This window comes from Rhipicephalus sanguineus, chromosome 1 (genome assembly GCF_013339695.2).
Source record: "Rhipicephalus sanguineus isolate Rsan-2018 chromosome 1, BIME_Rsan_1.4, whole genome shotgun sequence".
Classification (NCBI taxonomy): Eukaryota; Metazoa; Arthropoda; class Arachnida; order Ixodida; family Ixodidae; genus Rhipicephalus; species Rhipicephalus sanguineus.
This window is the reverse complement of record NC_051176.1, coordinates 289,504,887-289,522,572: the sequence shown is the minus strand read 5'-3', so window position 1 is coordinate 289,522,572 and position 17,686 is coordinate 289,504,887. Positions and strand designations below refer to the sequence as shown.

At 46.2% G+C, this 17,686-nt stretch overlaps 1 protein-coding gene across 1 annotated transcript in view; it reads right to left on the bottom strand.

The window, feature by feature from the left end:
* LOC119383185 (atrial natriuretic peptide receptor 1) overlaps nucleotides 1-17,686 on the bottom strand; it is a 60,647-nt gene that overhangs the window by 20,046 nt on the left and 22,915 nt on the right. The window contains exons 4-13 of the mRNA XM_037651223.2: nucleotides 16,842-16,982; nucleotides 16,113-16,247; nucleotides 15,899-16,034; nucleotides 15,039-15,130; nucleotides 12,032-12,176; nucleotides 10,712-10,932; nucleotides 10,424-10,486; nucleotides 7,166-7,243; nucleotides 6,738-6,842; nucleotides 1,320-1,391 (exon numbers count right to left, since the gene is read on the bottom strand). Coding sequence (XP_037507151.1) covers nucleotides 1,320-1,391; nucleotides 6,738-6,842; nucleotides 7,166-7,243; nucleotides 10,424-10,486; nucleotides 10,712-10,932; nucleotides 12,032-12,176; nucleotides 15,039-15,130; nucleotides 15,899-16,034; nucleotides 16,113-16,247; nucleotides 16,842-16,982 — 1,188 coding nt within the window. The remainder of the gene's footprint in view (nucleotides 1-1,319; nucleotides 1,392-6,737; nucleotides 6,843-7,165; nucleotides 7,244-10,423; nucleotides 10,487-10,711; nucleotides 10,933-12,031; nucleotides 12,177-15,038; nucleotides 15,131-15,898; nucleotides 16,035-16,112; nucleotides 16,248-16,841; nucleotides 16,983-17,686) is intronic.

Here is a 17,686-nt window from a genome sequence, read left to right as displayed (position 1 = left end):
TGAGTGAATTGTCGTCCAGTGACCCTGACAGTGATTTCTACGATTTAGGCAGCATGCAGGACGCAGAACTCGCAAACTCGCAAAAGTCAAATTAAAATATTTTATACGTGTTCTCCGACTCCTGTGTGCGGACAGCGTTGACACTGCATACCAAGAAAACAAAAAAATGTCCCTTTTGCGATGTCTCAAAATCGTGTCAGTACTCCTTTAATGATCCAAGAAATATAGGGCAGCTACTTTGCTTCTGATAAAAAGTACAGCTCGTTAAAAAGTAGCTTTAGCTTTTAGCTTTATGCAAACATAGCTCACTAACATAAGAACCAACTGACAAGCGACCGCGTGCCTCAGATAGAAAGCGTTAAAAGATATAGAATAATACACAAGGTGTCTGTTTTTTTTTTTGGGGGGGGGGGGGGGCGCCAGAGGATACTATGCAATTAAACACACACACACACACACACAACACACACACACACACACACACACACACACACACACACACACACACACACACACACACACACACACACACACACACACACACACACACACACACACACACACACACACACACACACACACACACACACACACACACACACACACACACACACACACACACACACACACACACACACACACACACACACACACACACACACACACACACACACACACACACACACACACACACACACACACATAAACTAAGCTCCATGAGGAAAGGAGGTAATGAAAAACTTGCACGATGAAATCAGAAAATTATGTTTAAAAAAAAAAGAGTACGGGAAGTGGCAGGCAGGAAAGTATAGCCTCAGATGAATAAATATGGGCTCAAAAGATTTAGACTGGTTTTTAAGAAAATTAGCATAGCGCAAGTACGTGGTCAAATAAGCAACAACGCGTGGGACGAAGTGCTAGCTAACCTGTATGACTGCAGATACTTGTTGCCAACATAGTCGAGCTTGCTTAGGCATGCTTGACTGCGGCGCAAAATGCATTTCGTGAAATGTATTTTGCGCCACAGTCAAATACACCTAAGCAATCTAAGCACCAACTCGCCCAAAAAGAAGTCCTTTGGGATAGTCGAGCTTGTTTGCACCATTCCACATCACGAATTTTACAAACACGAATCACAATGCTCGACAGATTGTGCGACATCAAAATTTGTAGCGACAATTGATTACGTATGCAGAATGCATGCGATGAGTGCGATGGTCGATAAAGGTTCAAGAAAAACAGATTGGCAGGAGCCTCGTCGTACATGTATGGGATCGTACTCGTTTCACAGTTCATGTCTTTCCGTTCAGTTAACTCACCTCGACGATGTCGTTGATGATGGAGTACCTGAATGTCCAGTCCAGCTTGAGTGACTCGTTTTCCAGGAGATCCTGCGCCGCGCGGGCGAAGCACATGTCAGTCAGTCAGTCAATGAACTTTATTTCGAAGCACATGTAAGATAGATATACGCTTAATTACGACGTGGCGCAATTCATTAGTGATGCCGTGTACACACAAGCCACGCTTCTGTCTGCATGGAAATTCCGACCCGAGTTTTTGTTAATTTCTTACATATCGTCACTACTACATTACCAGCGGTGCAAAAAAAAAAATTGTGCCACAATAGTGGGCTAATCTTTTCGGTTCACAGTTTCTTGCTGTGTTTGGATAGTTTGTAGAAACAAAGCTTTCCGTAAGAAAAAAAGATTTTGCCTCCACTGTCATTCATTTATTCATTTGCTTTCAAAGTTGCCCCTTGCTGCTATTAATGCGGAAGAGTTGGTGCAATACACTTGCGCGTTTAGTCTACGGCGACATTGCAGAAAAGAAACAAGCACCGAATGCCCTCAATAACAGTAATACAGGTGCTATAAGGGATCGCAGCACGAATGAATAAGTCGGGAAAAGTTATTAGAACCATTACTGATATAAAGAGAGGTGACTACAAAGGCAGTTTATTCCACTTCAGTGAGCGATGAAATTAGAAAAAAAAAAATAATACTTTACTTTGACTATACGTCACGTTGCTAAATATAAACGTAACCATATATAGACACTCTTTGCTTTTGCGGGCTATCTACATGCCACTCGGTCTTACTGCTGCGCCGAAGTTTGTGAATAGGCAACAAGTCCAAGGACGCTGCTTCCGAAACAAACAAGACGCGAGTCACGCTGCAGAGGCCTCTGGACCAGTTACGCCTATAGCGACTGTAGCAAGTTGACGTTGGCCTGTACTAGTGAAAGAAACTACGACAAAATAAAAAAAGCTTCACGCTGCGTAAGCACCGAGCTTATTCCGTCCTCTATAGAGGAGACTCGTGCTCTCAGATAACTTGTTTATATTGAGCACGGAGGCTGGAGCAGGACAATATGCGTAACAGTGCGTAAAATAGGCGTCCGGGCCTTGTATTCGAGCGAAGAAACTGTAAAAGTTTATGGCTTTCGTCTTTTACTTTTTGACCACGACGCTTGACGAGGATGCTTTCAACGAGGCGGAGGCGCGGATAGAGCATCAGCAGATGACCTCGCTCTGTTATGAACAGTGATGTCATCTTGCGGTTGAACTAGGCCTCTCATTCGTCGTCTTGGTAACCGGCACCATTTTTATATGTAAAGGGACAGTTTGTTTCGTTATATAGCGCTGCCACGTATCACTCGGAGAGCAGCAGAGAGAAAAGAGGAGTTCATACGAATCCACCGGAAGACCTTTCTTCTCCTATAAACTATACGCGGAAGCCTCGCTCCCTGCTGTCTCGTATACATTTGTTTCACTTCAGCTACGCTTTCCCCGGGCGCCCGCATTCTGTCTTGAATTCACTTGAATAGATTTTTTTTTTTTGTCTAAGAGCAATCAGCTTAATTGACCCTGAAAGAGGCACTCTCTTACGATGGCGCCCCGACATGAACAAATAACGCTCTAGAGCACAGGGAATAAGACTAATAAAAAATAAAAAGAGAAAGGAAACGGCAGCATTTCGTCCTCTTTGTGATGGGCAAACGGAGCCAGTGCGCTGAACGGCACCCGAGTTCGCTTTGTGAAATTAGATTTTACTATTGAATTTGAAATGACGTTTTCTGCTTGCGCTGTGCGCTTTCTTGACACAATATCGTCTTGTGTGTCGAGAGGAAGCTTGTTCGAGGAGAGTACATCACCTGCACAGCCTTACATCGTGGCCTTGAGCTGCACGTGCCTTGTCAGTAGGTCAAAGAGAACGCTTGTGCGTCGCACTGTGCGTCAGTGAGCGTTTATTTGCGCACGTGCTCGCACAATTAGCGATTCGAAGGTTTTCGTGCTTTAATGAAAATGGGATGGGCAGAAAGAGCAAGCTCGTCTGAGACATAAAGCTTGCTCGAATGAAAACCGGAAATACCAGTAAAACTATGAGGAATGCATATTTAATGGCGTCTTGTAGTCCGAAAATTCCTTTCGAAGCTTTATTTAATTTTATCCGATTTCAAGTTAATGTACCGTAAAGGAAGAAGTTTAATATATATATATATAATATATATATATATATATATATATATATATATATATATATATTATATATATATATATATGTGTGTGTGTGTGTGTGTGTGTGTGTGGTGTGTGTGTGTGTGTGTGTGTGTGTGTGTGTGTGTGTGTGTGTGTGTGTGTGTGTGTGTGTGTATGATATTGTGTTTTACAGTGTTTCAGCTCCCGCCCCCCACCCCTTCGCTCCCCCCTTAAACACGTAGATTTAATAATAATTGTTGGGGTTTTGCTTGCCAAAACCACGATACGATTTTGAGGCACACCGTAGAGGGGGACTCCGAACTGATTTCAAACATCTGGGTATCTTTAACGGCCACCTAAATCTAAGTACACGGGTGTTCTTTCACTTTGCCCCCTTTGAAGTGAGGCCGGCGTGGCCGGGAATCGAACCAGCGTCCTCGAGCACACACAGATTTAGTATTATCAATAGTGTTTGCATTAGTATATTACCTGCGTGCAAATGTGAGCGACTTCATGAGGTTCGCACCTTAAGAGGCCGACCTCAACTTCAGTTTACCTTCAATCTTACTTTGTGAGCGCTCATCTATGTTCCCTTTCTTGTCCCTTGTCCGTTCTGCGCTGATTGTTGAAGATGGGGAGTCGTGTTAACAAACGTAATATTGCGTGGCAGGAGCTTAGAGTCGCTCCCGGCGTCACACCACGTGAACTGCGTAACGAGTGAGTGGTTTAGAGCTGCCCACCCATTACAAATGGCTCATTCAAAGTTCATCAACAGCATCAGCATCAACAAAGTGTGCAGCTGCGGAGCTGCGCGTATCACCTTACGGACGCGTCGTGGTTGCTTTGCTACTTTGCAAAATGATGAATTATGGCGTGGTGGGCACTTCGCAACTGTACTTGAAGTATATAGGCACGGCTAATGTCACGCATATATACATTCCTTTCTTTGCTGCTTGATTTATGTGTCCATCGAACAGAAACGAATGGCAAACGAGTGACAAGGCGATGCGAAAGGGGCCCGATTAGGCTAACGCGTTCGACTCTTGAAGGCGAAGCTTCGTCTCAGTTTTTTGTTGCTTCTTCGCATGCTACAACAGGTAAAAGCAGGAATCACTGAGAAACGTGGACACGAGCACGCTTTCTGCTCTCGTATTGAAAAACTTAATCTGTGGATGAGCGTTTACGGTTGGGCGCGGGCTTTGAATGTCAGAAACTTTCCAGCTTCTTGCCTGTCATCTATATTGCGACAGTCTGTGTTCACTTTTGTGGTTTAATGTGCTGGAAACGCACATGAGTAGAGATACTTGTGTAGCGAGGTACAAACAGGGCGAGTTGAAATATACTCACGATGGCCAACACGAAAAAGGCACAGGACTAGAAGAATGTAGTACACGACACAAGCGGCGTCTAACAATCGAAAGTTTAATGGAAAAGCATAAAATATTTAAACAGAAAGGGAGGCAGTGAACAAAAACAAAAATAAAACAAAAAAAGTCTGTCATGAAAGCTTACAATCACGCATGTTGCAAGAGCAACACTTCAGTATCGGTGAGAGCAATCGATGGATGGCTCACGCACTTGTCTTTGCTTTTCGTTATTTCAAACGCTTCCGCGATTTTTCGGCTGCGCTGGTCCCCGTGCCTCATCACCACGACTGTTCTGTTTAGCTCAGGTGCTCAACTGCACTGCCGACAATGGAGAGAAGGTTGCGATTAAGGCGTGCCTTAGATGGAGTACACAATACCGCTGTGCCAGCGGTGTTGTGCACTTCATCCCTTTTTCGTGCGGTGGCACGTATATTGGTCAAACAGGATGGTGTCTAAACGTCCACTTAAGAGAGCATGCTTAATAAGTACGCCTTAGTCGCACATTTCCCTACATTACCGGCAGTGCGGTTGCTCACCTGAGCTAAACAAAGCGGTCGTGGTGATGAGGCACGGGGACCAGCGCACCCGAGAAATCGCAGAAGCGTCTGAAATAACGAAAAGCAAAGACAAGCCCGTGAGCCATCCATCGATTGCTCTCACATGCATGATTGTAAGCTTTCATGACAGGGAAGGATTTTAAATACGGAGCATTTCTTAGTCGCACCTGCGGCGTCGGCGGCGCCGTCCACACCCCCACTGCGCATGCTCGGCTCGTTTCGTGCCGGCAGCAAGCCTCTCCTCTCCCTCCCTCCCTCTCTCTCCTCCTCCTTCCCTCCCTCTCTCCTCTCCGTCCCTCCCTCCTCTCGATCGAACGCGGGCGGTGTGTATATAAGCGGCGGAGCGCGCGTTCGTAATTCAGTCAAGGGCTTCTTTACTTGGCTTTCGCTTGACTTGACGCTTTGCTTGACTCGAGTAGATGCGATGGAAGCAACAGTACCTTCACTCAGCGTACCAACACTCGTTGAAGGCAACGTTAACCCACCCTCACTATCGTCGGCGTCAACAACAGCAAGCAACGCAGAAGACAAGGCTGCGAAGAGACGAGCATACGACGCTGAACGCAAGCGTTTGAAGCGAGCTGCGGACCCGGAACTTCGTGCACGCTGGAGCCGTTCAAGTCGTACTTGGTATGCGCATCGTGTATCAATTAAGCATTCCCAAACCATACCCAATTACGCAACATTCACGCGATACCCCCACCACTCAGCGACGCATTTACTCGAGTTCCCCCCGTGGGAAGATGCGGGCGACTTTTTAAAAATGTTTTTTGTTGTTATTCACTGCCTCCCGTTCTGTTTAAATATTTTATGTTTTTCCATTAAACTTTCAGTTGTTAAACAGCGCTTGTGTCGAGTACATTCTTCTAGTCCCGTGTCTTTTTTGCGCTGGCCATTGTGAAATCTTGTATCGCATAAGCAGATTTGGCATAAAGGAGCTGACTTTAAATTCGCAGATTGAGACTGAGGTTTAAAACGTGACCTCATCCTCAATTAATAATGAAGCTGAGGAGAGGTGACGGGCGGACACTGAAATTCCCTCAACGTCATTGGATGAGGTTGAGTGAGGACATCAAACTTTAATCGAGGTCGAGAAATTCGTGCCCACCTATGCCGGCGTGGCGCAACTACTGCTCTGGACGCGCGTCATGCGCGCGAAGAAGTAAATGTGTCATGCAGACGTCCGGCTGTCGCACAGCGTCCACTTATGCACGGCGCGATAGCCATGGCGTCAGAAGTCGCCGCGAACTCGGATCGTTCGCCTCGGGTTGTCCGGAGCCTTCGTTCACTATAGCTGCGCGTGAGTTCGTGCGTAAGGCGTGCGTGGGCTCTCACCCTGAGGCTCCCTCGGGGGCAGTACTCCATGACGAGTCCCACGTTCGGGTCCTCTGTGGTGAGGCCCACCAACCGAACCAGGTTCTCGTGGGTCACGTCCCGCATCTGCGTACACGCGTGCTTGGGTGGCCCCCACATGTGAAGAATCGCTTCCCTCGCCCTACTTGTAGAAGTCTGTTTCGTGAACCACTGAAGAAATAAGCAAGTTGAGACAATAACACGTGACACCTACCACAGCCCCCAAAAAGCGCAGCGAGGGAATTGCATTTTACTCTATGTTGTGAGGACGTGGAAGCAGCTAACGCTTTTGTCTTTCCGTGAAGCAAGCTGAACGCTTCACGGATTAGTCCGTTTAAAAAAGAAAACTTGAATTGTAGCAAGAAAAGCGTTGCAAAGACGTGCTTCTTGACGTTGAAAATTAACGTTACCTGTTTCAGTTCCAGGAGTATGGTTCGAGTGGCCGTGAACTTGGTGATGCGAATGGTCTTAACTGCCACGGTCATGCCCTGCGGTAAAGATCAATACGCGCTCATTTGGAGGAGGGTCATTCCCTCTCAAGTGTACCAAGTCGTTTTTCGACCATCTCCCACCCGCTGAAATTAAGTCACGCTAATATATCTGAATTTCGAAAGTACTTTATCAAGCGCACTTTTCGCAAAAAAAAAAAGTGATGCCGTGAGGGCGCGCTTAGAACGTTACGCACGGAGGTGAAACTGTGTCGCGCTTGCACAAAATAACTTGTACAAAATTGTTGCTTGGAGCCGTTATCGAGAAAAATGTTTCGTAGTAATGGCTCATATTAATAACTTGTAGACGTTATTGTTTGTGACACAGTTTGACTTCCGTGTGCAAAATTCGAAGCGCCCTCACGCCATCGCAAAATTTCTTTCCCGAAAAATAACGCTTGAATAAAACAAAGCTTGCCACGCCTCCGATTCTGGAGGCATTGGAAAACCAGATTAGGTGCCGAAAGCTATTGGAGGGGAGCGGCGGAGTATCAATGCGCCAGCCGGGAAGAAACAGAAGATGGTTTTCGCCTTCGAGTCGTCCAAGGCGACTGCATAAGGGAGTTTTTTAATGAGCACTGGCACTTATTTGAAATTTTGCAGAATCTGGAGCACTGGCTTCACGCGCTTCGTCGCCGTCATCGTCGTCTTGTCCACTGCCGGACGAAGGCCCCTCCCAGTGACCTCGCCCTATTCTGCGAGGGTATTCCATTTCACAGATTTATTCATCCCTTTGCTCCACCTAACCCTTTGTGGTCCACGGGCGCGCTTCCCACCCCCTGGAATCCGTTCCGTCGCTCTAACTAACCATCGGTTATCCGTCCTTCTCATTACGTGACCTGTCCAGGTTAATTTTTTTCTCTTAATGTCATCTAGGATATCGGTTTCCCCTGAATGGTTGACCCTTAGAAAGTGTGAGGGTTGGGAAACTGAAGAAATCCTAATCTCATGCTAGCGTTAGTTTCTAAGTGCCGGACCTGGTATATCATTGACATTATCGTGACGTCGTGACACAGGGCAACATTTTCCGACGTAGTATAGTGATAACGCAAGGTATGTGACGACGCCTTGCCTTTAACAAACTAAGCAACAGTGGTGCGCGCTCGTCTGACTGCCTGCGCTCGCGTGAGGCAGCCGCTAATGTACTGTACAAACGTAGCGAGGCGATGAGATCGTGACGTCCTCGTGCATGTACCTCCGGTGCACTGAAACCAAAACTGATTCCCGGAAACAGTTTTGTTTTAATAGTAAATTGTTTAGGGTTCTCTGAGGCTTGCCAATATCTTTTTGCTGGGTTTAGACGGTTCGAGCGTTCATTTAACATAAAAAATACGAGTAAAAAATGTTATGTCTGAGCTCCTTTAATTAAAAAAAAAGAATATTTAATATTATTCGCATTCTTTTACTGGGACGACCGTGTGTAGGATGAAAACACATGCACAGGCAACCTACAGTGTACGCAAAAGTTAAAATAAAATGAAAAAAAAAAATATTTAAACTCATGCGTTTCGCTTTATTTATTATTATTATTTCTTTAGTGCGAAAGCACTCTGTACCTATCGATATTTCGCGGAAGTCAGGAAAGAACACGAGCCTTCAGCTGAACTCGTTTGAGGAACTGGTGGCGGCCGATGTCCCGGTCAGGCGTTCCTCGGCTCTGTGGCTCTTGTACGTGTTAGCTTCGGCCAGTCGGGCTTGGCGTTCCTCGTCCGTTCGGGCAGCGCGCCTGTCCCGCTTGTACGTTCTTCGGCATTCCAAACGCGTTTAGCATTGTGCGAGGCTGTCGAATGTGCCTGCGTACAAAACTACGTTGCTTGGCGAAGTCCAAACCGTCTCTCATCTTTTAACCTCCTTTACGCGGTCATCAAGGAACTCCGGCAGCAAGTATTACTTATTACTAGGACATCGCTCTTTCGCGGCTCCGCATTGCAGCTGATATCAAGTTGCTGCCTGCCGAATGTCGGTAAGACTATCGCTTACTGGGTGGCATTCATGAAGAGCCGTTTCAGGCCGAGCAAAAAAAGAAAGAAAGAAAACATTTGGGCTGTTCAAACTCGCACGTTGCAACCGAGACAGCTTTTATAGGCGGCGTAAAAGCATGTCTGACCCCTGCGACGACTCTCCTCGTTCCGGCACAGCGAACGTCATGGACGGTGCATATTAACGGGAAATGAAGACGCGCCTAATGGGGCGCCCGTACAAGCGTCCTTCGATCGCTGTGCACCGCCCCAGATAACGAGCGCCGTCTGGTTCCTGGAAGGTCTGCACTGAGCGAGCGGATTATCCAGCCAAGGCTTAGCTGCGAGCGGAAGAGACCCTATCGGTCGCGCATTGTCCTCCGCTTCCGTTGGAAGGTCACAAAAAAGTATAACCGCATTGGAATCCGGTTTCGCTTTCTGAGATTCTCTTGACGCGTTCATTTACAGCCGCCTTTTAAATGCGGCCCACGGTCGCGCAACGCCATGCATTCGCCATGCATAAACGCCTGGCGCGCGTGGGCTTTTGTGCTTTCCGGGGTTATGTTGTTGCCGTTCTAGGTTTTCGCTTTTCTAGGGGGAGATTTCACAAAAAGAAATCAACTTAGTTTTTCATTTACTGCGCTTTTCTCCTCCCTCCAGTGTTATTGCGTTAAAAGATGCATGCTGAAGAAGGAAAAAAAAAAAGAAAGGACGTGAAAGAGCGCGAAGAAGCAAGCAGGAATGGGATTTAACTGCACAAGGCCGCCGCTCTAGGAAAACATTACGATATCGCATTGTCAAGCTGACCGCTATCGGTGTGCGGAACAATGGTCATAAGCATGCCGGTAGCCTCACTGCTATAGAAAACGGAAAGTGTTCTTTGCCGTGAATCTTGCGTGCTTTTAAATACTGAATGTTGTGGAGGCATTGCCGTCAGAAACAATAATCGCGCTTCATTTACCCTGTCTCTTTTTGACAGAAAATAAGGAAATAAAAACCTGCAGTGGTTCAGCTCCCTCTATATACTTTTTTAACCCTCCACCCCCGGTAATAAATCCTTTGTTTTCTTCAACTGACACAGATTTTGTCATTTCATATCGCAGTTTAAATGCTGCCTACAGATGCGCAGCTACATTGGAATAGAAACTAAAAGCAGGATTTGCAGCATTCGTGTTGCCTCCTTATTTGGTGCTTTCCAGAAAGCTGAAGCAAACGCCCTTACCTTGTAGATCCCAACGTGGACATCGCCGTAGTAACCCTGGTTAGAGCAGGTGCCTCCAAATCTCTGCACCAAGGTTAGAACATAAAAGGGATACAATTATCTTGTACTGCAACATCGAGACGTTCATCTCTCCGGTTGTGCTACACTTTGCCGCACTAGCAGAGAGGGAGAGAGTAACCTTAAAGGAATCGTATTTCGTGAAAAGAAGGAAGCTTTTTTTTCACGAAATAAGACGACGAATAGAAGGCACTGATGCACTAACACGGTCATCAGTATAATGGAACTCACGGGCGAGCCTTTGGACAGGCCTTCGTCGTTGGTGGCGAGGCTACTAGCAGACTTCCGGCTTCTCTCCGGAAAAGCGATGTCCTCCCACTTGATGCTCCACCAGAAGTTTGCTAGTTGCGTCTCCAGCTGCACCCTCCGGTAGAACAGGAGGGCCACTATGGCCATGCCGAAGAAGCTCAACAGCGTCACCAGCGTCACCACGATCAGCAGCGTGGGCGATTCTGCGCAAGCCATTCAAACAGCCACGCTCCAGTGTCGCTCAGTGGCCTCACATGATTACCTATGGCTACCTATATATCCATAGTCTCTTTCGCTGTTTACAAACACAGGTGCTGGACGGCTTCCGGTTTTGTGCGCCGGAGCAGCCTAGTAGCATTGACGGGGAACAAAAGCCTTAGAGAGTAGCCCGCACATCTTCAACACTTTTCTCCCTGTGTCTGGCCAAATATTTTATATAAATGTTCTTCTAAGCTGCACACACAGCATTATAAGAGTTAGTCCTTAACTTTAAGCGCCTTCCTTTTACCTGAAAGCGGAAAAAAGGTCTTTCTTTACTCTGGAACAACTTAAAAAACACGCTTTCTGCTTCGGCGTTAGAGAGTGATAATTGAAGTGACCGGAAGTTTCTTGGGGTACAACACGAGCTGCTGCTATCGCAATCTTGAAACCGACCGAAAAGGCGAATAGCTCATCCGTATTGTACTCCCCTGCCCACTCAACTCATCCCGTTCGATTCTCTTCCCTCGTTCGTAGTACAGCACGGTCCACTGTTTAAAGAGAACAACAAACAGGTAAAAAAAAAAGAAAATGCCACGAATATTTCTTTACCTTTATAGGAAGTGCCTGGTATATCAGGCAAGGATAAATACTTGTTGGCGCTATTAACGCTGAGCGAAATAAAGGAGGTGAGAGGACCTGTCGCCTTCTCTATGTCCTTCAACATTTCATGCACGAGTTTTTCCTTGTATTTAACTAATTTTTCACCAGCCACAAGTAGCCACTTTTTTGGTCTGATATAATCAGTTTGACGAATGCATTCACAAATAAAAATAAGTTTACGAGTCTTTATGCCATATCTCAGTGATGAAAGAAGGCATAATACTAACTGCGTGTTCCTTTTAACTCTAGGCATCACTGCGCACAGCGAATCGGATATGGAATATGAGTTTCCGTGGCTTCGCAGCTTCATGGAACCGAGAACGATCTGCCTATCTAAAGCCCAATTAGTTCACGCTACCACTACGCAGATTGAGGGATGAAAACGATGGGAGCTGCTAATGACGACTACTTCTGAGTGCTCAGGAGGAACAGAAATGTCACCTTTTCGCTGGCAGTGAGGGGCGTCCCCAAGAAAGCCGCACTCGGGCACGTCCTGCGGCGGATCGGTTCGCTGACCCGGCCAGTAGATGGTCACGTTCTCTACCGGCACCAGCACCTGTCGCGCCCCGTGGTACACAGCCACGGGCTGCGATCACAGCATTTGTTAATGAAGATTGGCAACATCCGCAGGGCCTCAGCGTATGCACACTGAATGTTTGACTCGATGGGAAATTCGGAGCACTAACGAGAGGAATGAACGACGGTATATGTTTTTGCGACATATTGCAGACTATATATTATACATGCATGTACCAGTATTATTCTCGGGTAACTTCCAACCTTGGTTCGCTTCCGCCTAGAACAACAGCAGAAAAGAGAGAGAGAGAGAGAGAGAAAACCACCAGAGCAGGCAGGACCAGTGCTTCCGCACAGTATGGCACATTGAGAATAGCAAGAAAACAAGTCAATTAAAGCAAATTTGGAAACTTAAATTTCTTTCGCAGAATAGGCGCTTGATTTATCACAGTATTGTCAAATGTTCAGTAAACCATGAAAAGGGCACTTGTTATTGAATCTTAAAGTCCGAATTCTGATGAGTACGACATCCAGGCGAAAATTCGAGGTAGATGCAAATAAAGAAATAAAAAAATATTCGGTTCGAGTGGGTATTCGAAGCTCCGACCCTTCGCTCCGTAGCGCGATGAGTTTAGCCGCTCGGCCACCACGCATACATCCTCTAGCCAACGTTTATATTCTATAAACGTTGCTCTAGCATACTAACGGCGGCAAGGTATTTAAATACACCATGTTACCGTTAGTGGCACGCACATCTCGGAGGTGCTACAGCGTGGCAGAGGCTTGACTATCACCCGCGAGATGGCGCAAAGGGCCCACGGGCGCGCTTTAAACGGCATCGCCCCGCCATGTTTCGTCGCACCGCGTGCATGAATATAGACCTCGAGAGCGGGTATGGTGGCGCTACTGCTCTCGCCCTCTATCGGGCTAGCGGCGCACAGTTAGGATTGTCGCCTACGGGCCCGTCTGCATGTTTCAAGGCGGCTGCTACGGTTGCGGCGGCAGCTGTTCTCCAAGAACGGCCACCGTAGTTCTCTTTCTTTCTGTCTGCGTGTGTCAATACGCTGTGCTAACTTACGTTTATTGATGTTTTTCTTCCTGTCTGAAAAACCTCTCAAACTACAGCCGTTTAAAGCTGCAGCCGAAAAATCAGCATCCAGCGACTCTTGTTAACGTAAGCATTCAAAAAAACTTCGTCCCCTTTTCTCCTCAAGCCGTTCGAGAAAGACAGGCCCCTCTCAGTCCTTCTTTTCATTGAAAACCGAACTGCGAGCCCTACCAACAAAAAAAAAAGAAAAGAAAAAGCCGACAAAACACAGATGCTTGCGCCGGAAACAAGTTCTTTTTCGTCCCTTGGACACCACGCGGGGAACAGTAGATTACCCCCCCCCCACACACACACGCACACACACACAAACACGCTCACAACGCACACACACACACAGGCGAGCGCGCGCACACACTTTTACAGACAGTGAGACTGCAAGCGCCCATCAGTTCATCACTGGTTGTCGTCTGCTAGGAAAGCGCATCGCCAGCCGTGGCCACCAGCCCGCGCGTAAACGTGAGGACAAGAAGCGACGATCGTGTGTTGTTCTGCGGTTTCCGTCCTCCAAGTTTTATTTGAGGAAAACATCTATTTTTCAGTAACCATTAACCCCCCCCCCCCAGGGGGCTACTGGCCCGATGACATTTAAATGGAATCAAAGAATATGTGGTCATTATTTAAAGATAGAGTGCACATGCAAACAACCATTGGGCATATCGAGAACTCCCATGTAGGATCACTACAGCTAGGACTTAAGATTGAAATTTACGATTCTTTTTTGTGGTAAAAGCTAGTGATGAGCCTCGACAACACTCATATTTCATAATACATACTATAGAAAAATGACCAATACTGAGAGCGGGCAAAGTAGTCTGGGAAATTAACTTTAACTTTGTAAATTTTGTTGTCTCTAAAGTATAGAAGACGGTTAAGTTTGCAGTCATATTTGCCCTTCCTCTGCAGTTATCGTAAAGTAGAATTTTTCGCACATGATAGAGAGAAGTAGTGTCCAACCAGACGGTAGTGTCCGGTATGTTACACTGCAGTATTGTTGGGGAATAGGGGATTTGAAAAAGAGAGAGAGATAAAAAGTAAATAAAAGAAAAGAGGAAAGAGCGCGCGCGCGCGCGCACGCGCACGCACGCACGCACGCACGCACGCACGCACCACACACACACACACACACACACACACACACACACACACACACACACACACACACACACACACACACACACACACACACACACACACACACACACACACACACACACACACACACACACACACACACACACACACACACACACACACACACACACCACACACACACACCACACACACACACACACACACACCACACACACACACACACACACACACACACACACACACACACACACACACACACACACACACACACACACACACACACACGAGCGTTCCACTCAGAGTCGTCCAGACAGGCCAGTAGATCGCAGGAAGCCTAGTAAGGCTTGTACGGTCTTCTTATGCGACGTTAAGTCGAAACGATGAAGTAGTATTCTTTCCTTCAGACATGAAGTGTATTTACCTTGCCCTAAATGTTCTTTGGGTCTACGTTTATGTGCTTTACGTCGTAGGTTCTTGTCTATGGAGCAAAACCTGGTTTTCTAGGTCAGAATTACCATTTACATCTGGGTCTTGCAAAATTGTTATTTTTCATCCCAGTAGCATTGGGCGAGGAATGACAAGTTGGCAGAGGCGATTTCGCAGTTCCTATGGGATGCCGAGCTGCACATATTTTCTTAGTTCTGTGTTTTGCTGCGAATCTTTCGAATAATAAAATCAGATTCTGAGCTCTTATTATATACACTCGTGGATGCTCAAAGTGTCGTAGCATACCCGCATTTCGAGTGTGGCAGGGTCGAGAGCCTTCAGCGCGTATTCAGCGATGCGGTCTCCATTGGCATTGAAGTGGATTTTACCCGTCAGACCTGCGACAGAATGCAACGGTAAGTAGCTCACTTTGTCCATCACCGATAAATCTTACTGATAAGTGAATCACAACTACAAAAAAAAGGAAACTTTTCATACGCTGCTGACAGATGAACAAAGGTATCCTATCATTTGGCTTTCTTATCGTGGATTAAATAGAAATACAAGTCATTTTGAAAGGGAGTGAGGAATAAACAATACACAGCGTGTTCAATGTACACACCTTGTTAAAAGTTCGAAGCACAAGTAATTTAGGATTATGTCTATAATTTAAGCTAACGACCTTGAAAAGAACCTTCGTATAAAACCATGGCATAGTTTCCCTGGAATCGTGGGACATCTGAGACGGTTTTATTTCGACGCGAAATTACTAAATAGTCGAATGTAGTACTAAACTAGAAATACTATTTCTATCAAAAGAGAAAGTTTTTCAGCTCAGAAGGATTTGGTATTAATGATCTTTCCTGACCCTGTTCTCCATATGCCCAATTTGACCCAGGCTCAATTTGGAAGGCCCAGAACCAATTGAAAAGACCCATTCCTAATTAATTGAAGATGCTTAGCTGCTTAGGTTACCTCAAGTGTCCGATTGGATTAGAAAAACCGAGTGGGATTGGCAGACACTTGGGGCGAGGCCTTCCCGCTGCGCCTTTCCATAAAGCTCCAGATTCACACTTCTCTGCAGTTCAAAGAGCATCCGCCGTTCGAAGTGCTATGAGCGGCTAGAATCGAAGTCACGGAAGACGGCGGTGCTGGTTGTTCCTTACCGTATCGCGTGCTGTTCATGATGAGGTCGATAAGTGCACGGCCGTCCATAGGGTCTCCACCGTTGGCGAGCGTCTCGTTCAGTGCCCATGCATACAGCTGGACACAGTCGTAGAAGCCCGCGATAAGCACGTTCACCTGCAAGGAAACGGATCGTGCTGGGGAGTGTCGTTCGACTGCTCGACCAGCCCGCGTGCGTGCGACGGTTTCACTCACAATGGAGTCCTCGATTGTGGTGTTGAATTCTTTCCTCGAGTTACGCACCACCTGGCGCACGAATTGCTTGTACTCGGGGCTGGTAGGAATCTTGAGCGACAGGATCATCAAAGCTTCGTACATCTTACGGACTTCCTGCGTACGCAACGGAGACCACGAACCCAGGGTTATTACGTGGCGGTATACTAAGCTCAGTGTTAACGAGTTGGCGTAAAAACCGATGCATTTTTGCCTCAAACATTGAGTAGCTGATCCGCAGAATATCTCCACACAGGCCTTCAATTTCTCTCACATTTATTTCCGGTGCACATCTGATGGGACGCATATGGATTCGTTCACACATTGAAAGTCGTACAGTATGGGTGTAATTATAAGAGGCGTTACAAGTTAAGGTATTGCAAGAGAAAACATGGATAAAAGAAAAGACGCGGGCAACACTACACTTGCGTCCATATTCTTACTTTGTTGTTGTTCACCTTTCGCGCCACCTTTACATAAAATATTCAATTCCAACTAACCCTGATCATCGCAAGTCATCGAGATATACCAGATAAAAAAAAGAAAAAAGAAACTTAAACCGCACTGTGCATAAATATTTATTTAACTTCGAAGAGCAGGCGTCATTGGTATAATGAAAAAAAAAAGTATCGTCAGATATTTGTAGGTGCTTCCCGCCGATAGATAACAGCTGTTACTGTAAACAGCTGTAGGCATGAACAGAGTACTGACCGTGTTCCGGGAGTCCCCTTCCTTGTACCAGGAGAACTCTCCAAAGTAACGCTCATTCTTGTACGGTTCGGCCGTGAGGAAGGCGAACTGACCGTCGTGCATGCCCAGATCGTGTGCGTCAAGCAGCAGCTGCCGAATTACCTGTTGACATTGCGAGAGCGGAAAACGCAATTCACGGGACCACTCGAAGACGACGCGGACAATACAGGCGCTGCTAACGAGTGCAAATCTTGCTAGTAATATTATTTTGCGTTCTTAGGACCTCTAGCGTTACTCGCATGATTCTCGCGTTTACAGTAGTCAGCAGGCCTCGAGTGCTGCCTGTCGCTGTAGTTTTTTTTTTTTTTTTCATGGCGCAAATATCTCTGCTTGGTAGATTCGTCGGCCTGTGGGCGTTCTTGAACTTTGCTGAGTGATTAGCTGTTTTCAGTAAAGCCTTAGACTAATCAGTAGCCATCTGCCTTTTTCGAGCATTGCCAGAACACTAAGATTTCGTAACTAACTAACTAACTAACTAACTAACTAACTAACTAACTAACTAACTAACTAACTAACTAACTAACTAACTAACTAACTAACTAACTAACTAACTAACTAACTAACTAACTAACTAACTAACTAACTAACTAACTAACTAACTAACTAACTAACTAACTAACTAACTAACTTCGTTGGTGATGGACTTAACCTCCGACTGTAATAGCTAAAACTGATTTACTATGCCAAAGTCATGAGCTTTCTTATTATTGTAATGAACTCTTTCGTGGATTGCGCAGAAAGGGCATGGTGCCAAAACTTCTTAAGTGCGTTACTTTGAGAAAGCAAAAACCGCACAAAATAGCCAA